Genomic DNA, 12325 nt, shown 5'->3' on the forward strand with positions numbered 1-12325 from the left:
ACCCTGTAATCAGCATACTGTGCTTCAGTTGTCTGTACAACAGCTTGTGGTAAAGGTGTAGTAAAGGTGTCCCCCGAAATGAAAACTAAAGGTCGATGTTTGGAGTAGGTTTGGAGTAGGGAGGATGTGGAGTGTTTCTGGAGTATGACACCAAACCCTTACCCCATAGGGCTCGTCATAACCATCTCATCATTCCTCCAGATAACTTCCTAAAGGGGAAAAAACAAATCGCAAAATAGCTCCGCCAACACTGCAGGCTAAACCAGCGATATTCTCGCCCTCCCCCATATTTAAAAAAACAACCGTCTCCAAGCATCCATACTGTACCGTGACACGCTGTTGCTAACGTCCCAGGTGCCAGTGACAATCTGTTGTTGCCAAAAATAAACCCTCGATTCGTCGGCGTTAATTATTACACTCTCACATTGTTTCTGTGACACTCTCGGAATAAATTTCATTTCATGAGAGTAATGAAACGCCCGCATGCTTTCACATGTCGTTTGAGTGAACCTCACATGTGGTTTAAACCTGTCACACTGGAAGCAATCAGAAAAACACCTCCTCTATTATCTCTCCCGACTACTGTACCCCCCCCCTCTCTCTCTGTCTCTCTGTTCCCTTCTCTGTCTCTCCCCCCCTCTCTCTCTCTGTTCCCTTCTCTCCCTCCCCCTCCCCCCCCCCCCTCTCTCTCTCTCTGTTCCCTTCTCTGTCTCTCCCTCCCCACCCCACCTGCTCTCTGTCTCTCTCTGTCTCTCCCCCCCCACCCCACCTGCTCTCTGTCTCTCTCTCTCTCTCTCTGTCTCTCTCGGTCTCTCCCTCCCCACCCCACCTGCTCTCTGTCTCTCTCTGTCTCTCTCTCTGACTCTCTCGGTCTCTCCCTCCCCACCCCACCTGCTCTCTGTCTCTCTCTGTCTCTCCCTCCCCACCGCACCTGCTCTCTCTCTCTCTCTCTGTCTCTCTACTCCCTTCTCTGTCTCTCCCTCCCCACCGCACCTGCTCTCTCTCTCTGTCTCTCTACTCCTTTGTCTCTCCCTCCCCACCACACCTGCTCTCTCTCTCTCTCTGTCTCTCTCTCTCTACTCCCTTCTCTGTCTCTCCCTCCCCACCTGACCCCACCTGCCCCCCCCCCCCCCTCTCTCTCTGAGAAAACAAACTCTCACTAATCCTCCCTTTTAAAAGCATTTAGACCCTGTATTGTCTACATTAATTGTGAGTGTTCCCATATAGCCATCTGGTGAGTGTTAGGAAACAGTAGAAATAATTCAGATAATCCTATTTTCGGGGAACAACAATCTCACCTTGCTGCAGTGTCATCATATATAGGATTAAAGATGTAATAGCTTTTCTTTTCGGATTAGCTAATCCACATATATTGTATCTCAATGCCCTTTGTCTTTATATTTTGAATGAGTGTGTGTGCGTGTGTGTGTGTGCGTGTCTGTCTACAGTATGTCTGTGTATGTGTATGTGTGTCTGTGTATGTCTGTGTGCATGTGCGTGTCTGCCTGTGTGCGTGTGCCTGTCTGTCTGTGTACGTGCATGTGTCTGTGTATGTATGCGTGCGTGTCTGTGTCTGTGTATGTATGCGTGTGTGTGTGCCTGTGCCTGTGCCTGTGCCTGTGTTCCTATGTGTGTTTTTCAGATTATATGTTTGGTCCCATCAAAACCTGCTCAAATCCTACATCAGTGTCATTATTCTGGGGCTTTACAGCTGGACCGCCTGTGTTTGTCCAACCCACGGGACCTCCACTATTCAACCCCTGTCATACTGTCCAATCTAGGACCTCCAATCAATCTGTGATCCAGTCTTCATATTTTTTTCTTCTTCTATCATTCCAAAACTTGCCTATAATCCATGCAATTTCATTGATACATCGAAGCTGAAATCCCTCACCGTCCGATGGAAAGGGGATACGACACACAGCGGACACGAACACACACACACACCACAACGAAAACGACGACCAGACCACACTACGAATCCGATTAATCCTCACACACACACACACACACACGTCCGCCCAAACAGCTTCACCGCCCAACGCTCGGAAAACCTAACCATCCCGGAGAGTCCCTCAGATTGTCGAATAAAAGTTTCACAAGGAATCCTGCGGCAATACAATAACTGTCAGGCATAGGCCCGCGGCCGTTTTACATGCAATTAAAAACCTATTTCGTTGACAATGGCCCTTGCCGCTTTCCTGGAGAGCTGTATTGATTTTTCCGCAGGTTTTGAATTGTATTTCCAGAGATGTGTGCATAACAATGGCTGTGCGCTATATGGTGACGGCTTCATTGTGTCGATGACAGGCACCGCTGAAGCGAGGTAATCATATTTCACTCATTCTTTCCTATCCCCTCTCTCAAATGAGCGCGGGGACGGGCCTATCAGAAAGGGAATGATATTGCCTTTTATAATCGAAAATCCATACTGTACGTAGCGGCAAGCGCTAACAAATGATCAGAGATTCAGTACCTCGTGGCAGAGAACAGGAGGGGGCACGGGCCCCAGATGTTTGTGTACGGGTGTGTGTGTGTGTGTGTATATACCTGTGTTTTTCTCAGTGTGTGTATACCTGTGTTTGTGTTTGTGTATGCGAGTGTGTGTGAGTGTGCGTGAGCGTGTGTGTGACTGCTCCACCTCTGAATGGTTGTGTGTGTTCCGTATAACACTGTGAAATTCAAAACAATAACTCACAGGGCACACATCACCTACATCTGTCAAAAAGCAGAGCTTTGTACATACAGTCGATATATTCATGATACACTACTCTCTCCTACTTCTGCCAGAACACCCATCATTCTATAAATGACTCATTACTGATCAGTCGGCTGTTACTGATTGTTATGACTGCTCCTTGGTTGTTGATGGCACTGTATAGTAGGTACATTTACAGTCACCCTTGCTGATGATGTGGTTGCTATGGTGAACTGGCTGCCTAGTACCGAGATGCCATTCAGTCTAAGTAACGGAGATACGAGGAAGGTGCGGGTGTGTTGGGGGAGGGAGGGGGGGGGCGGGGGCGGTAGGGCCCCCACGATACACATTCATCATTCATCCGGCACTAACCCCCCCCCCCCCCCCTCCCCCTCCCCCACCCTCCCCCTGCCACCACTCTTTTGGCTAGAAGGCTTATTGCCTTTCTCTGGGAAATAAATTCCTCTACAGGTAATTACCTGCGATCAGACACACAGGCCTCTGTGATTGCTACAGTAGAGAGCTAATCGCCAGCATTTCCCTGGGCTCACATCTTTAATTGTGAAGGTAGGAGATATTTCTACCCCCCCGCCCCCACCCCCAACCCTCAACAGATCAACTCACCACTGCATTATTTTAGTAGCACGCCATTAAGCGATGCGGCTAGCTACCGGGCCGCTATTTATGTTTTCCTGCAACTCGGGGGGGTGGTAAAAGAGGATGTGTCCCTCTGAGAAAAATAGTGTGTCGTTTCAATGGCCTTTTAATGAAAGACATTTGCCTGAAGTAGTTCCTCACTACTGAGAGAAGTGCTCCGGTGTGCCAGAGGAAGAGGGAAACATCTTGGCCGTGGTTCAATGCCAGAGAGATGAGATGTTTGGGGTAAGGATGAGTCTCTGGAGGGCTAGGAGGGGAGAGATATGGAGAGAGAGAGAGAGAAAGAGAGAGATAGAGAGAGAGAGAGAGAGAGAGACAGACAGACTGCGGCACTGACAAAACTAAGAGTAAAGCCCTGCTGCAATGAAATCATAATAATAGCTGTCTATCATCGACTGAGAGGGAGGGAGAGAGAGAGAGAGAGGGAGGGAGGAGGGAGGAGGGAAGGGGAAAAGGGCTGAGATTTGTTCTGCAACTTTACTTCAGTGAAGTTTGCAAAGAACTAAGACAGAGTATATGAAGGATGCTGTATGAAAAAGGTCATCAAACAGCAATCAAAGGACTGCTGTTATAATTATGTTATGATGGTGTAGTTATTACATCAATAATGTAAGAACACAACACAGCGGACATGAGAGAGGAGTCTGCTCAGTTCTCATTATGATCAGAGATCCTTTTAAAAAGCTCGACTCTGGGATTTCACGGCTGTAAAAACTGCCCTTCGCTATGACTTACTTTCTTTCTGTCTTTCAATGCCCCCTTGGTTTCTTCTTCTCCCGTGTTGGTGGTTCTGTTTCTCGGAAAACAGCTGCCTGGATCAGAACCCAATATATTTGAATTCTACCAGCACAACAACACTTTTGACGCATAGGCTCCGTCGCAAAACGGGGGGATGGGGGGGGGGGGGGTGAGGGGGGGCATAGGGGGAGTGTACAGTACAGTAAAGGAGTGTGTGAGGAATAAAGGTTGTCTGTCGACAAATGATTTAGTAAGGTGTGCTCCGCCGCGTGGGCAGTGGCTTTAATGGAACAGATCTATCTACGGTATCCGGCTCCTGGGAAGAACATGGGTGGGTTCAGCGTGGCCTCTGAGCCTGGAGATCAGAGGCCAAGAGGCGGGTTGATCTTAAACCCATTAAAAGTGGACCTTGCTTTTGGACCACGCTCCGGTGTGTAAGGATACTGGGGAAAAAGGCATGAATTATCTTCGTCGGACGTTTCAGGGTGGGAATCGACGACAACCGTCACCTTTGTAGCTTGCACCTTTCGTGGCGGTTTTGAAATGACTGTCTCTAATGTTGAGCCTTGGGTCGTGAATTGGAGGCTTTGAGAGAATGAGGATCGAAGGATAATCACTCCGCTGGAGTCGAAAGAAGAGAGGGAACGGTGAAGGAGGGGTGTTGCAGGAGGCCGAGGATTAAATATGGTATTATTGTCTGTGTAGGCCTCCTCTTCTCCCGAAAGCACTTCCATCTCTGTGCTTGTGTTCTCTCTCTCTCTCTCTCCTTTCTTTATTCCCCCCTTTCACACTCTCTCTCTCCATCTCAGTCTCCTCAGACTAATGCTCTCCTTCCACATCCTCTCTCTCTCTCTCTCTTTCTTCTCTCTCTCTTTCTCTCCCTGCATCTTTTGTGTGTTTGTGTTATGGCAAATAACTTCATGGATGTAAACTGATAATGATAAACCACAACCTCTCTTTCTTTCTTTCTTTCTCTCTTTCTTTCTCTCTCTCTCTCTCTCTCTCTCTCTCTCATTCCATCCATCTTGTCAGATGAATGTTGCCAAGGTAAGCCAGGAGGGAGTCTGACAGACACACACCGGGGCGGAGCACTGAAGGACACATCCGGTTGGATGGAATAGAATAGAATTGGGGGGTACAGTTGTGATGAACAGCATGGCCGTGTGTCTGATGTCTGTCTGTGTTGTCATAGTGACAGTGTCAGTGATGGTGGCATCAGTCTGGGCATGACAAGGTCACCCACCCAGACTCTTGTCCCCGTCTGGATGACATCTGTTCCACCTCATCTATCATTCATGAAACAAGCATGTCCCCGCCATGCCTCCACTGATGTGTGTCACCAGTCAGGGGACAGCACTCTGTAGTATCTACACACACACAAACGCACACACATACTGTACACACATGCACACGAATACACACGCACAAGCATGCACATGCACACAAACATACACACACAAAAACATACACACACACACACATGCATGCACGCACACACACATACACACGCACATGCATGCACACGCACACAGACACACACATACACACGCACGGGCACACATACACACAAATACATACACATACAAAAACATACACACATACATACACACACACACGCACACACACACACACACACGCACGCACACACGCACACACACACACACAGTAGCAGTAATGGGAATACTGTGTAATAATACCGTGTCATCTCACACATTACCTGAACGCAGCATGACCGCCATTTCACGAGCCGGATATACGTTCCATATTCTAATCTAGGTGAACCTGACAATCTCATATGAAGCCATCGTCACATCCCCGTGTGACAGGCTGCAACACGACTCACAGCCCATCCCTGCTGTACTGGAGAAAAGAAAAAAAAGAAGAAAAAAAGAGAGAAAATTCAAACCATTGAACCATCATTGAAATTCCGAGCACGGAATCTAGAACCTTCAAAAAGAGGGAAGAAAGATGTGGTTGGTACAAACCCAACTCAGGGAGAACCTCCAGATAACCTCTAACTGTGGAGGGTCTGACGGTAGCAGCTACAAGAACCCATAAACAAGCCTTCACCACAGACACACACACACACACACACACACACACACACACACGCACACACACACACACACACACACATACGCACGCGCACAAATGCACAAACGCGCACTCTCGCACACACAAACGCACACACACACACACACACACTCACAGTGTTGTAAGTGAACTTTACAACAAGCAGAACAAGGTTGTCTGCTGGGTTCGTCTTCCCATGGCTGGGATACAGTAATCCCTCCTTGGCTCTGATATTCTTCCTCTTTTTCCTCTACTAATTTTTTCTCTTTTTTCTCCTTCTCATGTGGATCAGGGTGTTTCATTCAGAATGAAACAGAATAGTTTAAGTGCTTCTCGCTTTTGAGGCTTTGACTGAGCCGGCTCTTTATTGCGTCGCTGTTTTTTTTCCGCTGCTATGGAAGTACTTTTATCTTTTACCTTTTATCTCATTATTCTAATTTTTGATCTCATGACTAAATAGTTAATGATGAACCGATCAAAACCACGGAACAACGGATGTTTGTCCACCGGATATTGAAGCGGAAACAAACCCTCTGATTAAACATTCAGAGCTGCAAGTAGAAGATCTCCTGATCCAGGGGAGCTCAAAGAACAAACTCCATTTTGGTTCCTTGTTCTCTCTGCTACCAGGGAAGGCTGGTGGAGGTAGAAATGGGTGGACGGGCTCATTGTAATGCAGGGAATGGAATGATAAATGGTCATGCATAAACAATGAGACCGTCCTCCGATTTCTACCCCCACCAGCCTCCCCTGAGCTGCATCAAGACACTGTGTAATCTTGTTTACAGAAGTTAGCCTGTTGTGAACACAGCACAACCTATCATGTTTAAATGTATCGTCAAATTAAATTAAAAACATTAAAAAAAATAATTAAAAAAAATAAAAACAGGAAAGGAGGAAGAAAAAAAAAAAGAAGAAAAAGATAATATTGTATCGGGTAATTTGTTCCAGCAGCATCTGCTACGATGTTGGAGTTTTAATCCTGTAACATCCAGCCTGCGGGATTGTATTGCATTACTAATCCTTGCTGTCTTATCTTTGATGAGGCTCTCACCTTGAAATTGGGATGTTGCCGTAGGATACAAGCAACGCTATTGTTTTTAAGTAATACAGAACATACAGCAGTCACGCACGGTCAAGGTGAAACGCAATAGCCTAACAATGCTTCCAAACTCCCATACAGTACTTGTCAAATTGATTTTCCTGGAAGAATAAACCTCTGTGTACCCACCCCGGTCGGACAGGAGGGCCGGGGGTGGACGGGCGGGGGGGTGACCTGATATTGCTGACAAAGCATAAAAAAAAACAGAATCCATAACCACCAGATGTCAATCTGGATGTCAGTCAATCACTAACAACAACTTCCTGTATGCCAGGCAAACAACGAAACATTTAAGAAGACACCCAGCCGGGAAGCGAAAGGAAAAAAAAAACCCTGCTGATCCACGCAGGTGCGCGGATATTGCTGCCTGAACTCCCCCTTCCATGAGTTTTTTTTAGTTTTGTTTTGTTTTTCGATCGATACCGTTTGAAGGCCAAAGTTTTTAATACAATATTCTGAAAGTTCATCCGCAGATATGGGCTCTGGGCCTTCAGGGGTGGACGTCTTTCTTCTTTTTGTTTTTTTAATCAACCCACAATCCCCCCCCCTCCGTTTCCCAAGGTTCACCATTTGAGGGCTTCTTTGTTATCGTATGGACAGACAGGGAAAGACACAACTCAGAGAGAGGAGAGAAGGGTGTTATTTGTTTGTCGGCAGCCAAAGTCGACGCACTAGAAAGAACCCCAGTCTGGCTACAGCAGCAATCCTCACACAACACAGGAAGTCATTGTGGTTCCTGCGTCCTTCTCTCTGTGTGGAAAAGTAGTCCTGGATGGCTGAGTTCAGTTGGTCTAGCTTTGTAGTGTGCATTGTATTGATATTATTTTATATTATATTATATATCTTATATATGATAAATATATTTATCCTCTCTATGCTCTCTGTTCCTTCAGGCCACAGTAAGACAAGGTTAGCAGACTGTTCTCCAGGCCACAGTAAGACAAGGTTAGCAGACTGTTCTCCAGGCCACAGTAAGACAAGGTTAGCAGACTGTTCTCCAGGCCACAGTAAGACAAGGTTAGCAGACTGTTCTCCAGGCCACAGTAAGACAAGGTTAGCAAATTGTTCTTCAGGCCACAATAAGACAAGGTTAGCAGACCGTTCTTTAGGCCACAGTAATACAAGGTAAGACCACCTTGCTGCGGGACTCAAAGAGGACGTGATTGAAGCCACTTGAGTTCTGTTGACAAAGCCTATAGACCTTGCAGGCCTCTGATGCCCACTTTGCTTCAAAAGGACTGTGGTAATGACTTTCTTTTCATCATGTTGTTTATTCTAGCACTCATTCTACCATTCTAACACTCCCAAGTGGTATTTTTCTCCAACGACCTTTGTGTGTGTGTGTGTGTGTGCCTGTCTGTCTCTGTGTGTGTCTGTCTGTCTGTGTGTGTGTGTGTGTCTGTCTCTGTGTGTGTGTGTGTGTGTGTGTGTCTGTCCGTATGTGTGTGTGTGTGTGTGTCTGTCTGTGTGTGTGTGTGTGTGTTGCGTCCTCATCCGTCTAAGCAAGTGGCAGCCCTAACGGCCTCATCCCTCAGCCTGTAGTCCCTAGCCGCCATCTGTTGCTCCATCCCAACAAACTCCATTACCCACGTCATCTATTACCACACAAATGGCCGCGGGGAGGAGCAATCACGTCAATTAGGCCGGGGCTTTGACTGGGCGTGACACTGCAGGGCAGGAGAGGGATAAATACTGTGACAAATGACAAGGAACAGGATCACTGACAGAGTGTCATCATAGACCCCAGGGCGCTAATGACCTCTGGGACTGAGCCGTCCCTCCCTCCCATCCCTCCCTCCCTCCCTCCCTCCTGTTTTCTCATCTCTCTTTCTTCTCCATCCGTCTGCTCTTGTCCATACTGTCTCCCTGTCTGTGTCTCCCTGTCTCCCTGTCTGTCTGCCTGCCTGTCTGCCTGCCTCCATCTGCCTGCCTGTCAAATGTATTAAGAGGGGAATCAGTATGGTGGTTAACAGACATCTGTGCTTTACCCTGTTTTACCCTGTACCCTCAGTTTTTACCCTCTCTATCTATCCTTTCTCCCTATACTTCCTTCCATTCTCTCTCTCGTGCTTGCGTGCGTGTGTGTGTGTGTGTGTGTGTGTATCAGAGTCAGAGCAGGTCTTCACTGTCTTTCACTATCACACCCACGTACAGTAACACTGCATTAACATCACCCCCCCCCCCACACACACACACACACACACACACACACACAACAACAAACATACAGTGCATTTACAAATAGCACAGTTAGCCTTGTATGACTGACTGACTGACTGACTGACTGACTGACTGAAATAATGAATATATGGATGGATGGACGGACGGATGGATGGATCTATGGGTGGATGGACGGACGGATGGATGGATCTATGGGTGGATGGCTGGATGGACGGACGAATATATGGAGGAATGGATGGATGAATATATGGAGGAATGGATGGATGGGTGCCTATATTTGACAGTGCATTGTAGCTGAGAGTTACTAGCACTGTTAAGATAAGCCCACATGTGGATCTCTGGCAGTAGTTCTGTTTTGTCTGTCACACAATATGACATTACAGGCCTTGTGCCCTGGCAGGTGTGTGTGTGTGTGTGATTGTGTGCGTGCGTGCATGTTCACTTCCAGTGTGTCTTGACAGGTGTGTGTGTGTGTGTGGTCTCGGCAGGTGTGTGTGTGTGGTCTCGGCAGGTGTGTGTTTGAGTGTGTGAATGTGTGTTCTCGGCAGGTGTGTGAGTGGGTGTGTGTGGTCTCGGCAGGTGTGTGTGTGTGTGTGTGTGACAGTGGATGTCAAGCCCATCTCCACTACAGCATGAGAATCACAATTAACTCTGACAAAGTCTGGAACACCGGAGCTGTCTGCTATCGCTGTTGCCCCCGCCGACACACAGCAGACCAAGCTAGTAGGCCACATCACAACCAATCCATTAACCAATCACTCACTCCGTCCAGCCAGTCCCACCAATCAATCCATCAAATCGAAACTATAAATACGCACCCATCATAATCCCACTCCCAGCACTGAGGTAAAACTCAGCAATAAAGAAACGGATATCAAAATCAATCGCCGGATCAATCAATCAATCAATAGGGAACGGCCGTCCCGGGCGGGCGATGGTTCTGCTGGAGGTGCAGAATATGGGACGAGGATCAGCAGAGAGTTTTATCACCGAGCACAAAGCTTATACAGCAGTCTCTCTCCCTGGCACACACACTTTCTCTCTCTTTCTCTCTGGGTGTGTGTCTGTGCATGCGCGTGAGCATGTGCGTGTGTGTTTGCGCGCACACAAACACACACACACACACCCACACCCCTCCCTTATTGGTTTTATTTACTGGGTTACTGTCTATTAGAGAGGGATATCATCAGACCAGAAACAATACTGCAGGTTTGGAATAAAAGGCGGAGGGGAAATGAAGTTATGCAGCGGCGGGGGCATGGGCGGGGGAGAGGGGGTGGGGGGCGCGGTCAATATTAATTTCAGTCAGTTTGTATCTGGGAGGTGCAAACACTGCGTTCCTTGTGTGTCTCTCTACAGACCAGACAGCACTGAGAAACAGAGAGGGGAGACGAGAGAGAGAGAGAGAGAGAGAAACCATTCCATATTGATGAAAACATTTCCATTGATGTGGGACAGAGAGAGGGAAGCAGGGCCTTTGGGGGAAAAAAGGCTTCCAGAAGAGAGCTTCCAGATGGAAGATTTAAAGAGACAGGATGCTGACGATCACGACTGCTAATCAGACAGGCGCAGATGAGGCTCGTCGACCGAGGAAAGAGAGAGCCTCAACAACACGATGTGATCTTGGTATTAAAGTTTGTAAACTGTCATCACTGTTACCGGTTGACACGCCCGCACGCAGACAGAGAGTCAGACAGACACGAACGCACACACACACACACACACACACATAAAAACACACACACACACACACACACACATCTTTGCTCTTGGACGGTCCCCCATAATCACTCGCACTCAAGTCATTCAGTCATCACAATTTCAGTCACGTGACAACAACTCAACATGATCTCTCCGACCGTACTCCTAATCATAACGAGCCGCAAGTCCTTTCATAGCTTTGCAGAGTTATCATTTTCATTCCCCTCTCAGACGAGCCTTTTCAGACCTTTCAGAGTGGGTTACATTGACTGGCTCGTCGCTGACACATTATCACCTTCAAACAGGAACACAGAGTGAAAGACCACTCCGAAGTGCTTTCTCCACTTTGTGACTCCTCCGTGATTTCTAAAGGCACCTTGTTCCCACGAAGGGCTCTTTATTTTCCTCGCTGACAGCCTTTTGGGATTTTCACCAGGAGTTGTGTATCATTTTTTTTGAATCGCATTACACAAAGAGAGAGAGAGAGAGAGAGAAAGAGCATCAATCATTGTCGCCACAACAACCAGCACCACCCAGTGACCTCCTGTGTTACAACGCTTGCTTTCACTTTGTCATCTCACACGGCAATGACTGCTGGATGCAGTTTGTACTGTACAGATTCTCTCTTTTCACTCAGTCTCTGAAAATGTTTTCTGAATGTGTCAATCAGAGCCAACCATGTTAGGATGTAACATCTACTACCCATAATGCCCTAGGCTGTTGTCTCCAAGGTAGCAGCGAGGTCGCTGCAGAGGGGTCGATCCCTCGTTTAAACATCTTATTTTGCTTTGTTTGTTTCTAAGGATTAAGAGGGATTATCCCCCGTGCTTCTGGGACAGTAATTCTCTCTCTCTCTCACACTATCGCTTTCTCTTCTCTTTCTCTGTCGCTCTCTCAGTCACTATCTTCCCTTTCTTTATCCCCTCGTTTACACTCTCTCTCCATCTCGGTCTCCTCAGACTAATTTGCTCTCTCCCTCTCTCTCATAACACATATGCACACACATAATCATCCATCTGCTGTTTATATTGCTTATACTGTTCATATTGTTTATACTGTATATTTTTTAGTACTTCCATTTTATTTTATTCTATTTTAAAACTTATTGTATTGTTGCACTACTCTGTGGCACTGTCACTTTTGCATTTCACTGTATACTTGTATGCACGTGACAA

The 12325-nt window shown here is 47.1% G+C and overlaps 1 protein-coding gene across 1 annotated transcript in view; it reads right to left on the reverse strand.

The window, feature by feature from the left end:
- Positions 1-4389: 4389 nt before the first annotated feature.
- The window catches only part of LOC310820319 (uncharacterized protein), a gene marked incomplete at both ends in the record, with an annotated part of 62103 nt that continues 54167 nt past the window's right edge, over positions 4390-12325 (reverse strand). The window contains one exon of the mRNA XM_083691901.1: positions 4390-4448. Within this exon, the coding sequence (XP_083548027.1) occupies positions 4390-4448 (59 nt within the window). The remainder of the gene's footprint in view (positions 4449-12325) is intronic.

This window comes from Argentina silus (assembly GCF_951799395.1).
Source record: "Argentina silus genome assembly, chromosome: 20".
Classification (NCBI taxonomy): domain Eukaryota; kingdom Metazoa; phylum Chordata; class Actinopteri; order Argentiniformes; family Argentinidae; genus Argentina; species Argentina silus.